Here is a 26636-nt window from a genome sequence, read left to right on the forward strand (position 1 = left end):
TTAAAACAAACCTACAAAGTTTTAAATTAATACAGATAGATGAATTTTTAGAAAAAATTTCTTTTAATTTATTAGTTAGGTATAAATAATTAAATTTGTTTTTGTTTTTTAACAGGAAGGGGGTTACGCAAGCCTGACTCAGGCTCTATCGATCATTCAAGGCGCCAGTAATTAAGCCGATCTCATCTTCTCTTATTTCTTTCACGATAGACGCTGGGGTAGTCATCCAACAAAATCGTGCTCTCTGTTTATTTGCGTCTTTTAACTGTGAGTATAAATAAAATTTTGTTTCAACAATACTTTAGAGTTGTAATAAACATTCCTTTTTGATCTTTTTTTATAAATGTATTTATTAGTTCATTTTAAGTTACATGCATATTCAGTACTTCAGAGATTTTTTTTTTAAATATCATTTTCTAATCTTATTAATTTTTTTACTAATGCATTTACTAGTTAATTTTTAAAGGTTTATATAATAAAAGGGAAAATCACCATTTTGATCCTCAATTGTTTTCCAATTATTGATGTGGTCTCTAATTTTCAATTATAATTAATTTAATTTGATCCTTAAATTGTTTAAAATTTCTTCAATTAAATCCTTCAAAGGATCAAATTGACGCAATTATAAAAATGGGGAAGTCACCAGTTTGATCCACCGAAAGGGTTTAATTGACGAAATTTTAAACAATTCGAGGATCAAATTAGTTGAAATTGAAAACTATGGACTACATTGACAGTTGAGAAACAATTGAAGGACCAAAATTGTGATTTTCCTTGTAATAAAATATTAAGTGTTAAATTCATATTATATGTTATCATTTAAAAGTAATATAATTTAAAAAAAATTAATTGATATGCTACATGAGTTATGGACTTATGGTAGTAGCACCAAAACACATAAGCAGCATACCGACTCCATTATATTGATTTAGACAATGGTGGAAGCATTAATCATTATAATAAAAAATAACACAAGTTAATATACAATTATAAATTAAACAAATTAAATAATGATAAAAGAGAGTAAGTAAGAGCGATATACCAATAATATAGAAAATGCCATATGGTCAGATTATGTGTTTCTTACCACATGGATCTTACATTATTAGGCCTTAAGGACAACACCATTTACAATAGTTGCCAAGCCAATTAGCTTGTAAGCAACTAAGCCTAATAGCCACATTATAAGAATCTGATTGTCTCAAGTCTCAAGGCACTCAACACAATTAAATGTTTAGCCTCCAAAATTAACATAAGATAAATAAAAATAAATAATATAAATGAATGTTAATGAAATATATTACAATAATTGTTGACAATGTTGGGAGAGAAGAACCAGCTCTAGTGGATAACTCTACAAAAAATAAAAGGAAAAAAAAGTTTAGTAGACTTTAGAATTTAAATTGAGTAACAATAAAAAAAAAAAAGGAACAAAAACGTCAAAAAGTACCATTCTCTAATTTTTCAACATCATCCAAGTTTTCCTCAATTAAGAACGGACGATTGGGTAACCTCAACTAATCTTGTGCTAAAACTAGGGCTTTCACAATTGTAGGAGTTAAGAAACTCTTAAATGCATCGAATACTCTACCACTAGTACTGAATGCACTTTCAGAGAAAATAATTGTGGATATAGGAGCTGTTAGCACATCTTGAAACATCAATATCACCAAATTTGTCCACAATATTTTCACTCAAATAAGCTACCCGTCCACCTTGCAAGGTGGACCCAGGTCCAAAACGCACATATGGAATAACGGTGTCGTTAGTGGCGTCGTTTCCTCAGCCAATGATATTTTTTTGTGAATATAAAGTTTAAAAATTGTGAATATAGATTCAAAAATTGTGTTATACTGTTGAATATAGAGTTATGTAATTGTGAATATAAAGTTCTTTAATTGTGAATATAGAGTTTTGAAATTGTGAATATAAAGAGTTCTAAAATTGTGAATATGGAGTTATGTAATTGTGAATATTGAGTTTTGTATTTTGTATATTGAGATCTAAAATTGTGAATATTCAGTTCTAAAATTGTGAGTATTCACTTCTAAAATTGTGAATATAGAGTTCTAAAATTGTGAATATAGAGTTAACAAAAATTATGAATATAGATGAATGAATTCTGAAGACAAACGACAAGGAAGGAAGCAACTTTTTTTAAAAAAATCAGAGAGTGTTGTTTTGAAGCAAAACGACGCTGTTTTGGACCCGAGTCCATGACATAACAACCCTACTACTCCACCACCACTTTCAATTCTTAGTCTTTTCAACTGAATTTTCAACCTAGCTAGACTGAGTTGTACCAATTGTAAATTGAGAATAGACATATGTCCACTTTATCTCTAGGTCCAAAATATTAGCATAAAACATCATGAAGTTAATTTTTATAGGAACCCCCGATATTTTTCAAACTTGTTTTTTATTTGGGACCCCATTGCTTATTAAAAACAATGCAAAATTGCAAAATATCATAAAATATATTACCTTTTAATATACTCGGATCAAACAATTAAAAAAAGAAGAAGGAATAAGGGTCAAATAGGCCATCGAACTTTTTTTTCAAAAAATAATTGGGTCCTTGAACTTTACAAAATCATGCAATTGAACCAATAATGACCTATTTACCTGTCGATGGTTGACGTGGCAGTTATCGAATTAAAAATAAAAAATTTTAAAAATAATAAAATAATAATAATAAAAAACGCCAAACCTCTTCGTCTCCAGGCTGATGGAGGTTTTTTATTGATTTATTTTTTATTTTTTTTATTTTTAAATTTAAAATTGTGAAAATAATTTTTTTTTAAAAAATAATTTGTAATATGGTAACCGCTACATCAGCCATCAACAGGTAAGCAAGTAATTTTTGATTCAATTGCATGATTTTGCAATGTTCAGGGACTCAATTGTAGGTTTTTTGAGTTCGATTGTCCAAATGCAATTTTGTGTGTAGTTCGATGAATTTTAAGGGTCTTCTAATCATAAATATACAATCATATATCAATTTTTTTTCAAATTCATCGTGTATATGGGAAACCCAAAAATTAGGACTCACTTAAAAATTAGGGCTCACGTATTCATCATAGACATTACATATTTACAGATTTACATAATACTTCAAACACTAGAACACAAGTTAAGAACCCTTGAACATATACAACAACATTATTAAAAAAAGGTTTGCGATTTACTTGTTTTCTCCAAATTTTTTGAAAGAACTAATGCTTCAAGATATCATTTTTTTTCCAGTTTCTACAGTTCAACTACATAAACACCGACATATATGAGAGTCCAAGGCTTGCAGGCTAACAAGTTTCCACCACGGCACAACCGACGTTAAAAGTGTAATATTTATGTCAAAAAAATGTGATACTTTTGATGAAAAATATAATATTTATTTTAAAATAAAAATGTAATATTAAGATTTGAAGAGTTGCTTAGGATGAAAATTGCAATACATGTGTAGAAAATGTAACACTTATCAAGAATTTGACACGTCTCACATATGAGAATATGTAAAACGATGTCGTCGAAAATTTTGCCTAAAAAGATATACTCTTATCGGGTATAACTATATTTGATAAAGCTAATTCAGTCCTGTGTACTCTGAATGTATGTATAACAATATATGTGTATGGTAGAATAGATCAAAGAATTTAGCTTAAAGAAGCCCTTTATTCAGTGCTCTTGAATAGTGCAGTTTAGAGAGAATATAGAGCATGATGTTTTGTGAGTTTTTAGAGAGAAGATGAGAGGGGCCAAAAGCCCCCTTCATGAAGAACTCCAATCCTTTATATAGGGCTAATAATTGTATAATACCCTTAACATACATATATTTTTTGTAGGGCGATATATTTGGGGTATATTCCATATCAATATTATTGTTATTATTTTTGAGTACTATTGACTCTGTTACAATGTAGTATATGTTCATAACTATTTTCTCAGCTTATTACAGCACAATCGTCCCCGTTGGGATTCAAATTGATGACCTCCCGTTTAGGAGAGCCACTTCGTGCCACTAGATCACAAGGTCATTGACATATTATTATTATTTTTTAAAAAATATGAAATTCCAAAAGCTTATTCAAAAATAAAAATTTAAAGTAGCTAGGTTTCCAGAACTGTTTCTAAATTCTAATGGCCTGTTTGGTTGGATGTAGTTTGGGGGGGGGGGGTGAAATTACAATTCATTGAATTGCAATTCAGTGAATTTCCAAACTACAGTGTTTGGTTGGAGGGAATTGCAATTCAGCAGAATTGCAATTCCCTCCAAATGATGAATTGCAATTCATGGGGTACCCCATAAATTGCGATTTGGTGGAGAGGAAGGGCAATTTGTTGGTGTAAAGACAGTTTTGCCCCTCCTCCCATACCCTTTGTTTTTTTTTTGTTTTTTTTTTGTTTTTTAAATTTGAAAGAATTATTATTATTATTATTATTATTATTTTGATAGAATTATTATTATTATTATTATTATTTTGAAAGAATTATTATTATTAAATTGCGATTCGGTGGAGAGGAAGGGCAATTTGTTGGTGTAAAGACAATTTTGCCCTTCCTCCCATACCCTTTGTTTTTTTTTTTTGTTTTTTAAATTTGAAAGAATTATTATTATTATTATTATTATAAGTATAATAATAATTCATTCAAATAATAATAATAATAATAATAATAAAATTATTATTATTATTATTACTACTATTACTGCAACATAAGGGCATTTTAGTCATTTTGTTGCTTATTACCTTTCAATTCCTGTACTCCTATTTTTACATACCAAACAGTGTAATTCCAATTATCATACTTTATTTATTGAATTACAATTCCACTGAATTACAATTCTTTTCCCTCTAATTCTCTCCTCCCGTAACAAGATTGTTTATTTATCCAAATAAACTTGCGGTATTTGATTGTTAATTTTATGGCGGATGACAAAGAAGGGAGAAGGCAAGCAAAGTGGTAGGAAGAAGCAGGGTGACATCTCACGTGACAATGCCCGCAGTGTAATAATTGCCCCTCTGATGTCCTATCTCTCATCTCTTCATGCCTGCCTCCCAAACTGTACCAAATCAAGAAAGGCCACTGCAATATTTCATCTTGCGAGAAACCCTAATTGGATCTCTGCGGTGATCATGATTATATATATTCCCGTTTCATCTTCGTTTTTCCAAAAAAGGGGACGCCTTTGGTTTCAGATCTGAGCGAAGAAAATCAAGATGGTGACAGAAGAGAGTGAGCACACGCAGCCCGCCCGGCAATTGTTTGTGTGCTCACATCTCTTACTGTCACCTTCTTCTTCTTCTTCTTCCTGCCTTACCTGCATAGCTTAGTTGATTGGTTTAATTCATTTATTTATATATTATATACGCTTTGCCTTCTTCCTCATCAGCTTTTCTCTTCTCCACTGATATTAAATTTAAAGCAATATCTGTCCTTCTGACTTCGAGAAAACCAAGAAGATATAGTATATGTAACAGTATAGTATGGAGAGTTATTAAGGCTGCTTTTGACACGACATTTCAGACACAAATGGGTGTTCCCATTCAATTCTCAACACAGATGTACTCGCTCACTGTTCTCTTGTTTCTTGACGTGGGCCACTCTAAGTTTCTCCATTAATGCATTCATGTTCATATATTGTACATATATGGGCGTATACACATACAATCTTTTTGCTATTTGGGTTTTCATACTTCTCGTTAGACAAGGTAAGAACCCAAAATCCAGTTTTAAGGTTTATGTTTTCCTCTTTTTTTTTATATTATTATTTTTATTTTAATTATCCCTATTTATTGTTACGGAGTATTGTTTATTATTATTGTTGTTGTTATTGTTAATTTAATATTATTCTTTAAGCGTGACTTTTGATGTACCCATATCTCAATTCTCAATTTCGGAGAGCACGACATGAATAATCTTGAAGGTACGATGGTCACTATTCTGATTTTAACGGAAATACGGATAATTAATTAATTAATTTATTATTTTAGTGTACTGATATATCCATTACTGTACTTATTTTAATGATTTCTTCTTCTTCTTCTTCGTATGAATCGCCATGATTTTCCAATTTATTTTCTTCCCTAAATTTTGGTACATTTTTGCTGCATTTTAGTGGTACTTGAGAGTGCAGTTAGGGTTATGAGCTAATCTATGAATACACTCTCGATCTCCACCAGAAGTGATGCTTTTCCAGGAAGGTAATCAAGAATTTATTTTGTTATTGAATCTTTCCATTTCTCAGAGGGGATTGAGTGAGAACTTGCTTTGTGATGGTTAAGTAAACGAATTTTAATGGTTTGGTTCATGTTATATTTTATGTTAGTGTAATGGCATGCAGTTTGTGTTTATACTTTATATTGAGCCAATGGGGAAAAATGGGAGAGTGGGAGACTATGAAGGTGTCTCAAATTGGCTCTGAATAAATTAAAGATGGGAAATTTCCATATACATGTTAGGGAATTTCATTAATTTGGTATTTTTTTTTTCTTGATTTGGTCTTCAATTAATTCTTACATAAACTCAATGGTAGTTAGGTTTAATGGCTGCAATTGTTGCCTGGTTTCATCATATATACTAACCAGTAACCAGGCCTTTCTTCATTTCTGTATACTATTGGGATTTTCAGAAATCTCTGGTTTAAGTAGATAATGATCATGTTGTTCTCCCTTCCTGGAAACAACTTTAATTTTCCCAATTATGTCTTAATTCCCAGGTGATTATGAAATGAACACATGGACCATGGTCCACCTTGTGACATAAAGTACATTATATTTTTAATATACTAAATATTCTTTTTTTAAATATATTGAATGTTCATTTTTTAAAGGTTCATTATGTGTGTATGTACTGAAGATTATTGAACTTTTAATACACAAATAATGAATCTTCAGGGTATTAAAAATGAACATTTATTCGAGGTCCAAAGTATAATTTTCCTGAAATGAATGGATATCTTAAAAGTTTGATCTTTGAAACTGGGATGTATAGTAGAGTAGTGTTCAATTTTTCGTTCCTTTTTGTACTTGAAGCTAGTTTCAAGTGTGGTCCATTATACTGTTTAATTTGGCATATGTGCATTAGAAATTTAGAATTATATGCAGACATATAACCATACAAGTGTGCTTGCACTTAATGCTACATTATGTCCTTTTTTTTGTTTGTTTTTTTTTTTTTTTTTAAATTATAGTAAAATACTTTTTAGACCTGAGGTCTATGCCACTAGCATATTGTCACTATGGATGTGTATCCTCATGACTGTGACAAGCCCATATTACCACTTAATTGGAAATATAGATTGGATACTTAGTCTTGCATTTGGACTTAAGAAAACACTTAGAATATCGTTTTGAGAGGCTGCACGTTATGATTTTTAGGGCAGTTTATAATCCTGTTAGTGATTGAGATACCTATGACTAGGTCAACATTGCCGTGATACGGAGTATTTTGTTAAAAAGTTCAGTTATGGTGTTGATTGCTGTACATTCTAGCCACTTATCCTTTAATTTTCTATCAAAATTAATTCCTTATTTTTGATGCTATAATTGCATTGATAAAAGAAAGGTAGGTGGAGACAGGAATGATTTTAAATTTATTAATATCTTCCGATCCTTAGCTTGGAAATGCATTCACATGCATGCATTATATTGAAAATGTTAATACATCAAAACCTTAACCCAATGGTTGGGCATAATACTCTCTAGATGGATTGAATGAAAATAATTTTCATTCACATTTAATCTCACTGTTTTCATGCTTTAGATAGCATTCAAGAATTTTACACATTGAGATAGTCTACAATCTTTCACACAAATGATGGACAAGCTAGACTTTTGTTGATCATCAATGTTTTACAATAAGGTTTTGACCAATCTAAACTAAACGTGATGAATAGGAGACAAACATAAGCTCCAATTATATCTTTATAATTAGTCATTAGTGAAGTTATTAGCAGGGAACACCGTTGGAATTTCATGGATATCATTTTAAAATCTATACATGGTGCTCATTTTTTCTCTTCAATCTATATGATTTGTTCTTACATAATCAACTATATGGAAATAGTAGTTCCTAGAAAAAGAAATATCAATTTCTTTAGTGAAGGTAGAACCATTAGTAAAACTCAAATGTTCAAAAAAGGATTTTTTCTTGTTTTCTTATTTCCTTAATTCAATTATATTGCAAAGAATGATGTCCTAAATGGAGTTTTGTACATGGTACAATATTATCTAAAAATACCATCATCGATGTGGGCTATGGAACATCACACTGTACAAATTCTTTTACTTTTCATCTTATATAAGCTGTCATTCGCTTGGAGGATTCATGGACTATAGACATACTACTAGTAAAGTGTCCATATTCACATATTGAGTATGTATAGTAATATGTATATCCTTTTATGAAATCAGACATTTACTACATGTTCTATAAAATATGAAATCAATTATGTCTCCCTGGTTTTGAAATTTATTTAAATTCTGACAAATTCATGATTTTCTGCATCACCTAGAAGGAAGTTTACACCATATATGTGTTTATAAATTATATAAGTAATAAATATTCCATTTTTAGAGCCCTGGCCTTTATTCTTTGGAACCTAACTTTTGGCTTAGCAATGAAACTATCTAGTTATCTACATGTACGAATGTTAAATGTTATGTGGTGGGATCACAGGTCGTGTTGGAGAATGCTGAGTGACGTTGGGTACATGAAGGGAGGTGTGGTGGCAATTAAGTCAAGCATGGTGTTCGGGGGGGGGGGGGGTTCAAAAAAGTAAGGAGTCGGGGTGAGTGGTTGGGTGAATCAAAGTTAGGTGGATGTCTAGAGTGGGCCTTGGGTGTAGTAGGTGGAGGGGTGGTTTGGGGATTGATGATGTAAGTGGTCATCAACTAAAATATGCCGTATTTGGATGTGGAGGACAAAAAATAGCCAATTTTGAAAACTTGGATGGAAATAGACAAAATTCCTCCTTGAAATCCATTTTTTTTTTTAATTTCTATTTTTCACCAAGCCCAAAATTAATTTTCAAAAAATAGGTTAAAGCACATTTCACAAATAAAGGGGTTTTGCCTATTTTTTGTTAAGATTTTAAAAGTTGCCTATCTAGCTTCTTCCTCCACATTTTGCTTTTTCAGTGATCAATGTCTAAGAGGTTATTGACATATAAATCTATACATAAAACAAAACCTAGAAAAACACAACCTTATGTTTGTTTTTTCAAAAACTAGCTAATTCAAACATTGTTTTCTGTTGTTTCACTAAATTTGAAAACTGAAACAAAATGATGCAATAGCCCCTAAATATTAGTGAGCGGATTCCTTATCCCCAACTTAAAGAGAAGATAATGCTAAATCAGGATAGCTTAAGCTTTTGAATTACTTTAATCTTTAATTGGTGTTGAACATAGTTATTTTCATATATTTATTTTTCAGTTTTATGAGATGAAAAGAGTTGTGTTTGTAGGAGTATGAAAGGCATAGTAGGGGCTTGGTATTGGAGGCGGGTGGCAGTGATGGTTTGGGTGAATGATTTATCAGTTGAGGTTATTGACATATACTTTGGAAAGTAATAAGAAAATGGAAGATATAAACTTTCTTTTTGACTTTTATCAAAAACTGACCGACCAAACACTATTTTTCTGTTTTTGTTTCATAGAATATGAAAACAAAAGCAAAATGGTACTTTACTACATCAAAATCACTTTTGAATTGCTGTTTAATGTTCTTATCTTTACACCTTTTTAATTTTTTTTTTTTTAAATTTTATAGTTGTATGAGATGAAGAGAGGAGTGTGTGCCAGTTTGCTAGNGGGGGGGGGGGGGGGGGGGGGGGGGGGGGGGGGGGGGGGGGGGGGGGGGGGGGGGGGGGGGGGGGGGGGGGGGGGGGGGGGGGGGGGGGGGGGGGGGGGGGGGGGGGGGGGGGGGGGGGGGGGGGGGGTTCAAATAAGGAGTCGGGGGTGAGTGGTTGGGTGAAATCAAAGTTAGGTGGATGTCTAGAGTGGGCCTTTGGGTGTAGTAGGGTGGAGGGGTGGTTTTGGGGATTGATGAGTAAGTGGTCATCAACTAAAATATGCCGTATTTGGATGTGGAGGACAAAAAATAGCCAATTTTGAAAACTTGGATGGAAATAGACAAAATTCCTCCTTGAAATCCATTTTTTTTTTTAATTTCTATTTTTCACCAAGCCCAAAATTAATTTTCAAAAAATAGGTTAAAGCACATTTCACAAATAAAGGGGTTTTGCCTATTTTTTGTTAAGATTTTAAAAGTTGCCTATCTAGCTTCTTCCTCCACATTTTGCTTTTTCAGTGATCAATGTCTAAGAGGTTATTGACATATAAATCTATACATAAAACAAAACCTAGAAAAACACAACCTTATGTTTGTTTTTTCAAAAACTAGCTAATTCAAACATTGTTTTCTGTTGTTTCACTAAATTTGAAAACTGAAACAAAATGATGCAATAGCCCCTAAATATTAGTGAGCGGATTCCTTATCCCCAACTTAAAGAGAAGATAATGCTAAATCAGGATAGCTTAAGCTTTTGAATTACTTTAATCTTTAATTGGTGTTGAACATAGTTATTTTCATATATTTATTTTTCAGTTTTATGAGATGAAAAGAGTTGTGTTTGTAGGAGTATGAAAGGCATAGTAGGGGCTTGGTATTGGAGGCGGGTGGCAGTGATGGTTTGGGTGAATGATTTATCAGTTGAGGTTATTGACATATACTTTGGAAAGTAATAAGAAAATGGAAGATATAAACTTTCTTTTTGACTTTTATCAAAAACTGACCGACCAAACACTATTTTTCTGTTTTTGTTTCATAGAATATGAAAACAAAAGCAAAATGGTACTTTACTACATCAAAATCACTTTTGAATTGCTGTTTAATGTTCTTATCTTTACACCTTTTTAATTTTTTTTTTTTTAAATTTTATAGTTGTATGAGATGAAGAGAGGAGTGTGTGCCAGTTTGCTAGAGGGATATTATTAGATTTCACATGCTTTCTTTCGTTTGTGTTTTACTTTATAATATTAGTACATCCTAAACTTCTAGTTCAAATCCATCTTGTCTCTTTGCTCCCATCAATTGGTCCGACTTGCCATTCAATCCGAGAATGACAGAAAGGTTAAGAGCCAAGACATTTGAATGCGAGTCAGAAAGCTCTGTGCATCGAAATGGTACCATAGTCGTAAAATATATTTATCAGTGCCCTCTAGATCATGTACCATTGCTCTTTGTTAAGAGAAGGTGTTGCTTCTAGATCAATTTTGAAATAACCTAATTTTTAATTGGTTTTGGATGTACATAGTTCAACATTAATAATATTTTCTAGTACTATGATGGTGGGCCGAAAATTGAATCAATAGGTAATGAAAGAAATTTGTAAGTATGAAAGAAATTTGTAAGTATTTAAGTCGTAAGTAAATCCATAAGTATTTCAATGTTTTCTTGTAGTGTAATTTGAGAGAATGTACCTAGCTAAAGGAAAGAACATTAAAATAAGTGTGTTGAAGGTGACTTTCACCTCCGCCTTACTATACCCCTTTCCCTTATAAATAGGAGCTTACCCCTTTCCCTTATAAATAGGAGCTTTATAAATAGGAGCTTACCCCTTTCCCTTATAAATAGGAGCTTCAATTTGAGTTCAGCCTTACTATACCCCTTTCCCTTATAAATAGGAGCTTCAATTTGAGTTAGATGTGTGTCAGAGCATGAGATTGAGCAACTAATTTAAGGGTTTAAGTATAGGACTCTTATTGTAAGCCTCTACTAGACAACATTGAGGGAGTAAGGCCTTAGTAGGACTCTTATTGTAAGCCTCTGCTAGACACCATTGAGGGAGTAAGGCCTTAGTGAGGGTTGAGTGGTGTTGTTAGTTGGTTTGCAAGATGACTAGCCAATTCAATATCTCCAATTTTAATTTGTAAATGTCTTACTCCTCTCTTAACTTACTAAAATATTTCGTTTCCTTCCCAACACTCCATATATACTCCCAGTTGAGTGACATTTCCATATATACTCCCAATTGAGTGACAAATGTCACGGACTCATTCCGCTAATGATGTCTCGCTCAACTCTCAAAAGAGGTGCTAAGTAGACGATGAGATGGCTATGAAAATAAGTTTGGCAAGAACCTCACAAAGAAGCTAAAAGAAACGCTTGAGCTTTGTAGGATACTTGTATTGCTTTCACTCTTTTGATTGGGTTGTTGGATGGTTTATAAATGAGCCCCATGAAGGGTATTTATAGCTATTCGACCTCTTCAATGGATGGTGGAGATTTACTTGATCCAATGGCTAAAAATCTACTTCTAGAACTTTCCGTAAATCTCTACACAAACTAAGGATTCTATAATGTTCTAGAATGTTCTATGCTTCTCTACTACCCTTAGAGTTATGTATATGATTCTAAAACATTCTAACAACTATGGGAAGCTATGTACAACTCCTAGAAAGTCCGGAAAGATGTAGCAAACCTCGGAAAAGTGTAGCAAAGTGCCCTGCGCGTTACATCATCCCCACCTAATTTGACAACACCCTTGTCGCCTTGTATGCTTTCAAAGGTGTTGGGATTGCCATAAATCCTCTTCGCGTTCCCATTTTGTCTCGTACTCGGATAGCCTCTTTAACGTGCGACTTTCCCCCACCTATTGTTGGACTTTTGTCCCTTCCCCTCGATGGATCGAAGTGGCATTGGGAACGAAAGTCGGTTAGCGACTCAGCAATGGCAATTGCTTCGTCTACAGACTGAACATTTCGTCGTTGTACCTCTTGTTTTGTCCACTGTTGCAACCCATCGATGAAGTAAAATAAGAGATCCTCCTTGAAAAGGTTGGGGATTTGAAGCATAAGAGTTGTAAACTCTTGCAATTGCCTTAACTCCCCAAGGTGTCTGCGTGCCTCAGAGACTATGTTCTCGGGGTAGAAATGTTGCTTGAGCTCTTTCTTGAAGTCCTCTCATGTGTCTATGCGGCAAGTCCCTCGTTCGATGTCGGCATGCTTTCGTCTCCACCAAAGCATAGCCGTATCGGTAAGGTATGGGGTAGTGGTCTTGATCTTCTTTATCTTGTTGTTGAGACCAAGATTCTCAAAATATTGCTCCATTTGCCAAAGAAAATTTTCTACTTCCTTTGCATCCCTTACGCCCTTAAAGCATTCTGGTCCTGGAACCTCTACTCTTGGGCTTGACGTGATAGTGGTAGCCTCCCTAGTAGCAACGACCCTTTTACATAATGCAAGGTCTTCTTGCATCGCCTCGATGCTTGCTTGCAAAGTTTCGAGGGCGTTCATCATCCTCTCCTCAAATCGGTCAAGACGATCCTCTAGGGCTTGATACTCGTTTTTGACCTTGTCAAATCCTCTAATGACGTGTTCTTCCAGCGTTTTAAAGTTGAACTCGACCCTTTCGAGTCTCTCCCAAAAGTCCCCTACGAGATGTTCTAAAGCAGCAACTTCCCTTGCCTTGCTTTGATCCCGCTTCTTCTTGCCATGGCTTGGAACGGGTTCCCTCCCTCATTCCTCAGTCGTGTCTGATACAAGAAACATCCTCCACGTTGGCCATCTCAATGGACAAGCAACCCAATCTCGAACCAAAGCTCTGATACCAACTGTCTTTCCCTCGCAATAGCTAAGTCAATCTCGCTTCACCCTCGAAAGAGGTGCTAAAAAGACGATGAGATGGCTACGAAAATAAGTTTAGCAAGAACCTCCCTAAAGGAAACACTTGAGCTTTGTAGGGAACTTGTATTGTTTCACCTTTTTGATTAGGTTGTTGGATGGTTTACAAATGAGCCCATTGAGGGGCATTTATATCCATTCAACCTCCTCAATGGATGATAGAGATTTACTTGATCCTGTTAAACCCTAAGCCCGTTTATAGATAAGCCCATTAGGATTTCCTCTATTTTGTATAAGTAGTGGTAGTCTGTACAGTTCTACATATTGAGATATATACAAATATACATTATTCTCTCAAGTTCTACATGGTATCAGAGCCTAAACCCTAGGACATAAGCCATTAAACCACCGCACGGTCGGAGCCTCACCGGAGCATCGCGACTGGTTTACGTTTACCGTCGATCTTGTGGTTCTTTCTCCGATCTAACACCACAGAGCCCTCGGGAACGTTGTCGCGAGTCGTCCGCCGCCGCACGCGCCCTCACGCGCCGCCGCCGCCGTCGGAAAGTTCAAGGGTTTTTCGGCCATAACTTCTTCCTCTGGTCTCCGATCGATTCGCCGTCACCACCATCGGACTCGGCTTGAAGAGGCGCACCATCCAGTACCGATCGTTTTCGCCGACCGCCGTCGCCGGTCACCGCCGCCGTGATTTTTCGGCGAGCCTCATAACAGTGTATTCCTCTCTTTTTTTTTGATTATTATGGCATCATCTACAACTTCTTTTACTTCCTACCCTATTATCACTGTTGATAAGTTGGTTGGGGGTGAAAACTATGCATCATGGGCTGCATCTGTTAAATTGTGGTTTAAGGGGCAAGGAGTGTCTGCACATTTAGATATGAAGGGTGTAGATGTTAAAGAAAAGAAGGATGAGTGGGAGAAGGTCGATGCCTTATTGACAAACATGTTATGGCAGTCAATTGACCCTAAGCTCCATAACATTTATAAGGCTTATGACACATGTTATGAGGATGCTGCTGTTCGGGTTCTGAGGCACATCAAAAGAGCCCCAGGGCAAGGTTTACTGTATGAAAATAGAGGACATGCTCAAGTTGTGGGATATTCTGATGCAGATTGGGCTGGTTGTCCTTTTGACAGACGATCTACCTCAGGTTACTGTGTACTCATTGGTGGTAATCTTATATCTTGGAAGAGTAAGAAACAAGATGTTGTTGCTAGATCCAGTGCTGAAGCTGAATACCATGCTATGGCTCTTGTCACGTGTGAGTTGATATGGCTGAAGCATTTACTTCAAGAGTTACAGTGTGGCCAAGTAGCTCAAATGACATTAATATGTGACAACCAAGCAGCTCTTCATATTGCCTCAAATCCAGTCTTTCATGAGAGGACCAAACATATTGAAGTTGACTGCCACTTTATCAGGGAGAAAATTGTGTCTGGGAGTATCAAGACTAGCTTTGTCAACTCTGTAGATCAGTTGGCTGATATCCTAACAAAGTCTCTTAGGGCTCCTAGAGTTGGGCATATTTGTAACAAGCTTGGAGCATATGATCTATACTCTCCAGCTTGAGGGGGAGTGTTAAACCCTAAAGCCCGTTTATAGATAAGCCCATTAGGGTTTTCTCTATTTTGTATAAGTAGTGGTAGTCTGTACAGTTCTACATATTGAGATATATACAAATATACATTATTCTCTCAAGTTGTACAGATCCAATGACTAAAAATCTACCTCTGTAACTTTCCCTAAATCTCTACACAAACTAAGGATTCTATAATGTTCTATGCTTCTCTACTACCCCTAGAGTTATGTATATGATTTTAGAACATTCTTAACAACTATGGGAAGCTATGTACAACTCCTAGAAAAGTCGGAAAGATGTAGCAAACTTCGGTAAAGTGTCGCAAAGTGCCCCACGCGTTACACCTAGTACCCCTAGGGTATGTGGTTGAGGTAAGAGATCATTAAAAAGTTTGTGCGTGCTATGTAACATTACAGATTCATTTAAAACGAATGTGTTACTCTATATTTTGTGGTATAGCTTTCTAGAGTTTCCTAATGTCAGTTTTCTTTTATATCTGTTTAACTTAAACGTGGATAACTTGATAAATTGCATTCAATGTGTGCATTTAGTTTGAACTATCTGTACCTCTTTCTAGTTCACATTGGAGAGGCATAAATATATAATCCTTTTCCAAAGTTATAATTCAGCATACTTTTGTAATGTTAAAATATGCTCTTCCAAACAGCCTGTAGATCAACTTGAATCTTTTCCTTTTGTTTTGAGGGGTTTCTCTTTGTGATGGTGTTCATTTGGTTATGTTGCAGTTCTACGATATTGCATACATATTCATCTTTAATTGGATTGCTAATATGCTGTAGAATTCTAATTTCTCATTTTTACCGGATGTTATCATCAGTATTGATGATTGTGAATAGTGGTGTAAACAATACAAGTTTTTTATGAGCTAATTTAGCTGCGCTGCAGCTTGGATTTAATTAATCAATATTATTGAGTCGAGCTAAACTTGAGTGCATCAATACTCAGCTCGAGTAGGTCTCCCTTAATTTTTTAAAATATATTTTATATAATAGTATAAATAAATACTGATATATTTATGTAATTACAGTTTTTTCAGATTTCGTTTATCTATTTACTGAACTCCCCTAATGTATAAATACACTCTCTGAATTCATCCCGTCCCATATCTCAGTCAACCTCGGGCTCCATGCTAGTTCTCATCCTTGTTCACGTACTAACTCCTTCTTGGATTTCAACAACAACCAGATCGAACTCAGTTTTTCTTATGACTTCTGAGTGACTTAATTGGAAAATGTCCCATGGATAGATGTAGGGGTACATCAATAGCTGGATTCTGGCACGCTTGATTTTTCTGGAGGCATTTGCTTTGCTTCGGCTGGTTAAAGTAGAGGTATGATCTTATTGTTGATCTTCTTTTGTTTTCATATATTTGATTTATCTTTCAAAAACAAAGAGAGCATGGTTGGATATATATGCTTGGAAATGCTATCTCAAAAAGGAAAGATTGATCTCGATCAATAAATGCAACGCATCAAGAGGTTTCTACTTATACACTATTCTTCTTACCAGCGCAGCATTATTATACATCAGAAAACTACAAATTAAGCTGATGAGTTGGTGTTACTTAAAGTGAAGTAGAAAACTAGAAATGTGACTGAGTTGCTAATTCTACAAACAAGATAGCTAGGGAATCTCGTGTAAATACAACGTAAAACCATTTTGAGATAATGATATTGAGATCATTATCTGAGGTTGAGCACTTCAACCTCTCATGATATTGATGAAGCTATGGACACTCGTTTTCTCGATCAAATTTATTGATGTATGTTATCGTCAGGTTGTGTCTTCAATATACCATGTAAGAGTTGCTTTACTACTTCAAGTTTAGCTACATATATATATATATATATGCATATCTTCTAATATACTATTACTGGTTTTGTGTTTAATTTGGTTGTTGCTGTTCTTTATTGATAGCTTGGGACACCTTATATAAAGATCAGAGCTTCAGATTACTATAACAATCTTTTTGCCAGGAGGCTGGAGAATACACCTTGGATTTGAATTGAAGAAAGTTGCAGATCCAAGTTGTGAATCTGATAACTCAAATTGTTTGGAACTTGACGAATTGAAGCGGTATTTGCTGGTGCTGCTGCAAAGGATTGTCAGCCAAAAATGCAAGACATTAAATGATCAAATGAATGTAAATTGCAATATATAGTGCCCTATCAGGCTATCACCTTTAGAAATTAATACTGTACATGTTAATTAATAAGCCGCAACAGACATTAACTACTAATTGTCGTTTATGTTGTACATACAGGCAGGCCGGAATTGAAGAGCATGCATGAGCTCTCTGGTGCAAAAATTGTGAGCTATACTAGAAGGTTGTGTCATGTGTGCTCACAAAATGTAGTGTTTGGTTGGTTGAATTTAAGCCAAGAGTTTGACACATGTATATCGAGGCAAGCTTGACTTTACAGGGTCCAAGCCACATTATTTAGTCCTAATCAGGTTGAAAAGATGATTTTGCTCTTATTTTAATTTTGTTCAACAAATTATTGTTGTTGTTGACGACGACGACGACTACTAGAATTCTAATAATAATATATCTTCGTTGTAAATCAATGGGGTAAAGAACTTCGGCTTGATTCTTTTTTTTTTTTTGCAAGGTACTTCGGCTTGATTCTCACAAGTGACGATTCCTTCTGGATCAGTTCCTGTGCTTCTCGGGACTGAACTGTAGTTTCAGTATGTATATAACTTAACTATATACGGAGTAACATTTTATAAAAAAAGGGAGTTAACTATGTCATTTTGAACCCTGGAGTCCAGGATATAATTGAATTGCTATACCATGCAAAATTTGATCATATTAGATGGCTCTAATACGCCAGAAATTAGAAAAGATTAGATTCAATATTATTCGGAATGGGAGTAATTTAAAGTTAATTCGGACTAGGTTAATTATATATAAATGTTTTTAAGGTTGTTATATAGTACACTTTAATTTGAGCTTAGAATCTGTGTAATGTCCCTATACCTAAAATTTAAAGTAGTTTGACAAATCAACAGTATAAAGGGCTTAAGTTGAAATTATTCTGTACAAGCTGGCAGTAAGCTTGTTGGGTATAAACGCAAAGCTTCTTTATGCAAAGATACACATTCTCATGTCTATCTATCTCTCAAGTCTCACCCTCGATGAACCACAATGCACGACCTTTCTTTATCCTCACCGCCCATTCACTGCTCTATTTTTTTTTTAAACACCCAATTTTTTTTTAGGTAGTATCTGTTCTATACTTTCTCAAATTTTTCAGCCAAAAAATCAATGTCCACTATTGAGATTCAATCCTGTGACCACCTATTTGATCACTTATTTGGAATGGTAACATGTGTGATATCACATTATATAATAGTTGACACTGCTCTACTTAATACTGCAACCCATAGTATATGCTAGATCAAATGCTGATAGAGCTTCTCGTGTTAATCTGTACCACCAGATATGTATAAATGCACCACCATGTATTCAGAAATACACCACCATGTATTCAGAAATGCACAACAACTTATTGCATTTTTGAACAGTGGTGGTGCATTCATATATATATATATATATATATATATATATATATATTCTCCTTCTCTCCCACTTAACCAACACAACTTTCTCCTTTAGTACAGTACAGTTCAGTTCAGCTCCCTCCATATCTCTCTACTCTGCGGTCAAACAAACAATTATTTCGTTTTTTTCCTTTTCCTACTCTCAATGGCCATCCAGCAGATTGTGTTCTTTTCTCTTTTGTTGATGATGTTGTTATTATCTGTGTCGGCCAAAAACAACAACCAGTCTGAGTTCTTCGATCTTATGAAGAAGTCTCTGTCAGGAGACTTCATGGCTCGCTGGGACGGAAAACATGTTTGCAACTATTCCGGGATTGGGTGCGATGATCTTGGCCATGTTGTCAAGATTGATATTTCTGGGTGGTCATTATCAGGCCGGTTTCCAGAAAGCGTCTGTGGTTATTTCCCAAAGCTTCGAGTTCTTCGCCTCGGCCAGAATCATTTCCATGGAAATCGGTTCCCTGTCGGGATCAGTAACTGCTCGGCCTTGGAAGAGCTAAACATGACGGGTGGATATTTGACAGGAGATTTGCCGGACTTGAATCCTTTGCAGGCTTTAAGGTCACTTGATTTATCCTTCAACCTCTTCACGGGTGAGTTTCCTTTGTCGGTCACTAACCTTAGTAATCTCGAAGTGCTCAACTTTAATGAAAATGGCGGGTTTAGCCCGTGGCGGCTACCGGCGAATATTTCCGGGCTGAGAAAGCTAAAGAGTCTGGTGTTAACGGCGTGCAAACTCTCCGGGAGGATTCCGGTGGGGATTGGGAGCATAGAGTCCTTGGTGGATCTTGAATTGAGCGATAATGGAATGGTGGGAAGGATCCCGGGGGAGATAGGGAGGTTACCCAATTTACAACTTCTTGAGCTTTACTATAACCAATTAGAGGGAGAAATCCCAGAGGAGCTTGGGAACTTGACTAGCTTAGTGGATTTGGATTTATCCGGGAACAGATTAATTGGCAAAATCCCCGACTCCATTTCCTGTCTTCCCAATCTCCAAGTCCTCCAAGTTTACAACAATACCCTCTCGGGCCAATTCCCGGCCGGCCTGGCAAACTCCACCACGCTAAGAATCTTGTCCTTATACACCAATTCCCTGTCCGGGGAAATCCCGGAGAATTTCGGGTCATCATCTTCTCTGGTGGTGTTGGACTTGTCGGAAAATCAATTCTCCGGAAAGCTGCCACCAAAGCTGTGTACGGGAGGTAAGTTGATGTACATCCTTCTACTCCAGAATATGTTCTCAGGGGAATTGCCAGCGAGTTATGGGAATTGCCGGAGTGTTGTGCGGTTTAGAGTGAACTATAATCTTTTAGAGGGCAAAATCCCAGAACCCATATTTGGTCTCCCCCACGCTTCAATAATTGACGTGAGTAACAACAGGCTGAACGGCTCAATCCCTAAAACCATTGAGAATGCTAAGAACTTATCAGAACTGTTCATCCAGGGCAACATGATTTCCGGGACCCTGCCTTGTGTGATCTCTAGAGTTACCAATCTCGTGAAGCTTGATGCCAGCAATAATCTCCTTTCAGGTCCAATTCCATTCGAAATCGGGCGCCTGAAAAGGCTAAATGTGTTGATTCTCCATGGGAATAGGCTAAACTCTTCTATTCCTGAATCGTTATCCTCCCTGAAATCCTTGAATTACCTGGATTTGTCCAATAATCTTTTGATGGGGAGAATCCCAGAGAGTCTTGGTGAATTGCTACCGAACCCGATGAACTTTTCCAACAATATCCTGTCTGGGGCTATCCCTGTAGCGTTCATAAAAGGAGGTGTTTTGGATGGGTTTTCAGGCAATCCAGGGCTATGTGTTATGTCCTATTCCAGTTCCTCTAATCTCTTCCCTCTCTGCTCCCAATCTTTCGACCGGAAAAAGACAAAAATCGTGTGGGCTGTCGGGATTTCAGTGTTCTTTGTCATTGTCGGGGCCATCTTGTTTCTAAAGCGATGGCACAGTAAACAAAGAGACATTATTATCGCACAACAAGAGCACCAAGAACTGACATCCTACGACGTCAAGAGCTTCCACAAGGTGAGTTTCGAGCAGCGAGAGATCTTCGAGGGATTGGTGGAGAAGAATAAAGTGGGGGAGGGAGGGTCAGGGACAGTGTACAAAGTTAACCTCAGCAATGGAGAAGCCATAGCCGTGAAGAAGCTTCGGAGCCGGAAAGGGAAACAAGAAGGCTTGACTCTCGACAGGGAATTGAAGACGGAGGTGGAGACGCTGGGGAGGATACGCCACAAGAACATTGTGAAGCTCTATTGCTACTTCTCCGGCGTGGATTCTAGCTTGTTGGTTTATGAATTCATGCCGAATGGAAACCTGGGCGAGGCACTTCACGGCGGCAAGGCGGATTTGGATTGGCCTATTCGGCACCGGATAGCTCTGGGGATAGCCCATGGGTTGGCTTATCTGCACCACGATCTCCAGCCCCCGATTATACATAGAGACATCAAATCCACCAACATCCTGCTAGACGTTGATTACCACCCCAAAGTCGCAGATTTTGGGATAGCCAAAATGTTGCAAGCTAGGGGTGGAAAAGATTCCACTACTACAGTCATTGCAGGGACATATGGTTACTTGGCACCAGGTACGTAGCTCTAATACCAAATTAAAGCATATATTTCACAGCTTATAGTTAGATTGCACATTTATATTAAATGTTTAACGGTTTGTTTATTGTTTGATTAGAATATGCGTATTCTGCAAAGGCTACTACCAAGTGTGACGTGTACAGCTACGGGGTGGTGCTAATGGAGCTAATAACAGGGAAGAAGCCGGTGGAAGCCGAATTCGGGGAGAACAAGAACATTGTGTACTGGGTTTCAAGCAAGGTGGAAACCAAGGAAGCCGCATACAAGTTGCTGGATAAACGAGTGTCGGAGTCATTTAAGGGACACATGATTCAGGCTCTTCGTATCGCCATCCGCTGCACTTGCAGAATGCCCGCCTTACGCCCCACCATGAACGAGGTCGCCCAATATCTGGTGGAGGCACAATGTTGAGTATGTCTCATATAAGAAAAACACGAGTGAGCCCGTGTGAATATAGGACACATCGTCAGACTACGTAAATCTTGTCTTCCTTACTTTTTCTGATTGTTATTGTTAATCTCAACCGTACCCACATAATTGAATTGAAGAATGGTTCCATTCCGCAGGTGTCTTTGAGTTGAGAGTGATGCGAAATGTCACGTAACACTAGTGTAGAAGAAGCAACGTAAGTTGAAGAAATGCCACTCGGCCTGCAGAGAGCATCGATCCATTATCTGTGGAATGTCAGAGATTTGGCCTATATTTGTGACTAGCTACTACTCATAGGTAGCATAACAGAACAGTAACCTCAATTTGCTTTTTCAAAACAATCATATCATTTGTAGTATACACTATACATACAGGTGCTGTTTCACTTTTGCTTTCCCTTTTCTTCACTAGTTCAGACTTTGTCAATGTATCCACTGTGCATAGGCATCTACACTTTATAATCAACCTTTGCAAGTTTAACGTAATAAGCCTCTTTACTAAGTAAGTAAATCTCACATTTATAACCCTTCCTCCTATTTTAGGCAAATTATATATATATATATATTGTGGATCATAAATAATTATATTTTTAATACATATAAAATACATTATTTATGTATTAAAGTAGTTTTTTAAGCCTATTGACATCAATAAATTGAGGCAAAAAATTGTTTACCAAACACATAGTTTACTTACTTGACTAAAGTTGATAGACATAAATTGACTAATAAGTAATTACCTTTACAAAATTGAATATGTTAATAACATATTCCATTTTTATGTTATAAGTGCCATTATTTTTAATTTATTCCTTAAAAATTTTGATTATTCTTAAAAATTCATAGTTGACTAGAACTATTAATGAATTTTACATCATATTTCTCTTTACCTCCAGTGTAACATTACACTTTAGCGTCAAAAAACAAAGACTACTAAGCTTCATTACAATTTTTTTTATTAGTTTAATGGATGTTAGTAGTTTACATTTTTCTTTAACATTTCTTGATATGAACTTTTTACCTAATCTTCTTTTCATTGGTTGATTAATATAAGTTATAAAATATTTATTGAGCCTAGTTTAACTGAACTCGAAGGGTTTGTAAGAAGTCTAGATAACATATAGATTATTTTTTGTATTTGCCATGCAGATCAAAAAGGTAATTAATAAGCATTTCAAATTTCCGAACACAACAAGAATGGTTTTTCTGTGATGTGCCATACGTTTATCGTAATCAACTTATGACAAAACTCGTCTTGAGTTCTTGAAAATTGACTTATTTTTCTCCCAAAACTTAACCCATCAACTTCACTACTTTATTCATGATAAATGGACAAAGAATAGGGGCCGAATTCTAGTTTTGTGGACAACTAGAAGCTTAACAAACTAAAGATAATTAAACATAAAAAACTAAACTAGTCCTAATAAAATAAGATCAATAAAAAAAAAACAAAGCAAATCCTAACTAACTATTCTACAAAATAAAAATATAGAACACTAATTAACAGAAGAGCCCACCGCATGCTACTAAAATCAAATTAATTATTTAAGGCAATTAAATCAGGCAATTAATTGAAGAGTCGATGAAATTGCAAAAGAAGGGATGGGATTCATATGTAATTAAATCAGGCAATTAATTGAAGAGGAGATGAAATTGCAAAAGAAGGGATGAGATTTCAAGGAGCTGAAATTGCAAGAGAAGGGATGAGATTTGAAGGGGCTAACACTGCGGGAAATCTCGCGTTTTCCGTCCAACTTATGTTGGACGGAAAACGCGATATATTGGTCGGAAATGAGGTTTCCGTCCAACATACCGACAAAATGAAGGTTCGGAAAAACCCTTGTCGGAAATTCCGTCCAACTACGATTTTTGGTCGGAAATAGCGTCCAACGAACAAAAATTGGACGGAAATTCCGGAGAGTATCCCACCATTCTTAAAACGTGGGAATTTCCGTCCAACTATGTGTATTGGTCAGAAATTCTGTCCAACTACTCGCGTTGGACGGAAAACTCACATATTATATTTTGTTATTTTCCTTCCAACTATTGGTAGGAAAAATCTTAAATCATATGAAATGTTTTTATTATTTTTATATTACCATAATTTTATTTATATCTATTGTTAATAAATTATATGTCATCAACACATTAAAGGATACCCAGGGATGAGATTTCAAAGGATTAGATTTTTCAAAGGGATGAGATTTCTCATGGAACTGAGGTTCCAATTAATTAAAAGGAGCAGCGATGGATTTCAAGTCTAAATTGAAATTGGAGGTGCAATTAATTGGGAGATCCGATTTAAAGAGGAGATGCAATTAAATTAGAGATGCAATGCCAAAGACCTTGTGGTCTAGTGGCACCCGGTGTCTCAAAAAATATTCTCACATGGATGATGGGAGTGGGTTCGAGCAATTTCAAAGGGAGATGAAAATTTGGGCTAATAAAAATGGAAAGTGACTAGGGAGCAAATATTGAAGATTATCTTTTTCTAACGGACAAATTCTCAAATGCCTATAAAAGGATGAAGATGCAAGATATGAACCAATCTTGTAACACAAGAGAAACATGAATCACTTTTCATATCTAACATTTGGTTTAGAGTTTACAAAGAAATATTCAAGTGCATAAATCTTCATCTACAGAGACGTGCAATTCATTGAAGAATCTATCAAGAAGTTTCAAAGTTGAAAGCAAGTAAAAATCTTGTTTTGACAAACAAGTGGTTTTCTACCGGAGTGTAGAAAGGGGATTGTTACAAAGGAGTGTGAAATCATAGTGCAGTGTTGGAGACACTGATGAAGCGTGATTTAGTGTAGGCTTGGTGATCAAAGCACTAGATCACAGGGCGTAACTAGTGTGGGCTTGGTGATCAAAATACTAGGTTACGAAAGGGCACGATTAGTGTGGGTTTGGTGATCAAAATATTAGATCGTGAAAATTCATTGTATCTTTTAACTAAGGAGTGTGGATATAGTGAATTCCTCTTGGAGATAGGAGAGAGTGGAGTAGGAGGATTACATACACCTCCGAACCACTATAAATTTCTTGTGTTCTTTATTGTTTTACTTTATTTATTTATGGTTGCTTGATTCACCCATTACACACACACTACACAATCTTTTATATTCCGCTGTGCACAAGACACTAACAAATTGTAAGTGTTTTGGTTTCTAGTTTTGGCTTAACAATTGGAATTAGGAGTAAAGTCTATTCACCCCTCTCTCTCTAGACTTTTACCTTATCTCTTTTGAGACCAACAGACACCTACATGGACTAGATATACTATTACCCTATAACACTATAAGAAAAATACACATACACAACGATTTTTAACTGGTCTATGTAGGTGTTGTACATGTCACCATGTCTATTGGGTGTTGTTGTAAGTCCCGGGCAAAGACAACGGTTTTTAACAATTGACAACGGTTAAAAACCGTTGTCTATTAAGTGTTGTTGAATCCGGTGTTGTTGAAAGTCACACACATTTAACTGTTGTCTATTGAGTGTTGTTGAAGCTTGTTTGTTGTAAGTCCTGTGCAAAGACAATGGTTAAAAATAGTTGTTTATTGAGTGTTGTTGAAATTGGTGTTGTTATAAGTTCCAGACAATGATTTTTAACCGTTGTCTATTGAGTATTGTTGAAACTGGTGTTGTTAAAAGTCACGCACATAGACAACGTTTTTTAACCGTTGTGTTTTTTTTTTTTAATAAAAGACAACGGTTAAAAATTGTTGTCTATTTTCTGTTATTGAAAGCGGTATTTTTGAATGTCATAGGCATAGAATGTTTTTTCTATATTTTTTTTTGAGCTCTACTGACTCTGTTACAATGATTTTTCTATATAAAACAACGATTTTTAACCATTTCCTATTGTGTGTTGTTAAAACAAGCATTGTTAAAAGTCAAGCTGATAGACAACGGTCTTTTAAGCGTTGTCTTTTATTAGTTGAACTTACAAACCAAAGCTCCATTTGAGAGACTAGTGAAATTGGAGCGATAAGTAATGACGATAAGTTTAAATTGGTTGGACTGGTCCAATCGTATGGCTTCTAGTGAATTTGTATTCCTTACCGTTAAAAACTTATGTAGTTAGGAGCAATTCACTATACTTGAATCATCGTTTTAATTGCAATGCACCCAAACAACCCTTATGAGTGATAAGTGTAGTGTAGGAGATTGGTTCAATTTATTGCTCTACCAAATGCATTTAATAGATCGAAAAGGAAGTTTGCTTTATTTTGCATGAAGTGGATTCCTGATTCCCTGGATGTCAAATAATGGGAGCTAGGGAGGAACCTGCAGGTCTTTAACTCAGCTCATGTGTACCATGCATCTGATTGATTGATCGATCGAAGAGCATTTTTCTATCCGTGCGTGTCTCCCATTTTAGCAAAACAACATATATGCCCGGTAAAGCACTAAAGCATATATATATATATATATATATATGAATTCCTGAAAGCCCATCCTTTGGCCCAATTATCTTATATTATGCCTAGGCCCCATGGCTCCACTAATATATACTCCGTATAAAATTATATATAGGCTTATGATCCCATGAGAACACTCTCAGGAGAAAACTAAGAATCAATCTTAGCCGTATATATGTAAAAATCGGACGGATCAGATCATATTTAAAAAGAAATGTGGTAGTGTTTTTGTAATTATCATCAACTTCGCAAACTTGGACACTTAAATATGAAAACCTGGATAACTTTTAAAAAATCAATGAAAAAGTTAAATTTTAAATCTAAACTGTAAATGCTAGACCCTAAACCGTAAAAAGTG

At 35.6% G+C, this 26636-nt stretch overlaps 1 protein-coding gene and 1 long non-coding RNA gene across 3 annotated transcripts; both read left to right on the forward strand.

Moving 5' to 3' along the window:
- The first annotated feature begins 14735 nt into the window (after positions 1 to 14735).
- Positions 14736 to 18039, forward strand: LOC116013896. 2 transcript variants are annotated; one of them, XR_004097304.1, is made up of 4 exons: positions 14736 to 16576; positions 17223 to 17389; positions 17510 to 17700; positions 17859 to 18039. It is a non-coding gene; the product is annotated as an uncharacterized LOC116013896 (long non-coding RNA). The 2 variants fall into 2 exon arrangements; XR_004097303.1 differs by lacking the exon at positions 17859 to 18039 and having other exon boundaries at positions 17510 to 17810.
- An 837-nt stretch (positions 18040 to 18876) lies between these two features.
- Positions 18877 to 22331, forward strand: LOC116012247 (receptor protein-tyrosine kinase CEPR1-like). Its single transcript, XM_031251747.1, has 3 exons — positions 18877 to 21413; positions 21515 to 21892; positions 21984 to 22331. The coding sequence occupies exons 1-2, from the start codon at positions 18959 to 18961 to the stop codon at positions 21826 to 21828; spliced, it is 2769 nt and encodes a 922-aa protein (XP_031107607.1). The 5' UTR covers positions 18877 to 18958; the 3' UTR covers positions 21829 to 21892; positions 21984 to 22331.
- Positions 22332 to 26636: the final 4305 nt, after the last annotated feature.

The sequence above is a fragment of the Ipomoea triloba genome, chromosome 3, assembly GCF_003576645.1.
Source record: "Ipomoea triloba cultivar NCNSP0323 chromosome 3, ASM357664v1".
Taxonomy (NCBI): domain Eukaryota; kingdom Viridiplantae; phylum Streptophyta; class Magnoliopsida; order Solanales; family Convolvulaceae; genus Ipomoea; species Ipomoea triloba.

Bases quoted from the DNA above. Each gene is read 5' to 3' on its own strand.
- LOC116012247 (XM_031251747.1), top strand. From the start codon at position 18,959: ATGGCCATCCAGCAGATTGTGTTCTTTTCTCTTTTGTTGATGATGTTG. The intron at 21,414-21,514 runs GTACGTAGCTCT...TTGTTTGATTAG, and splicing joins ATATGGTTACTTGGCACCAG to AATATGCGTATTCTGCAAAG.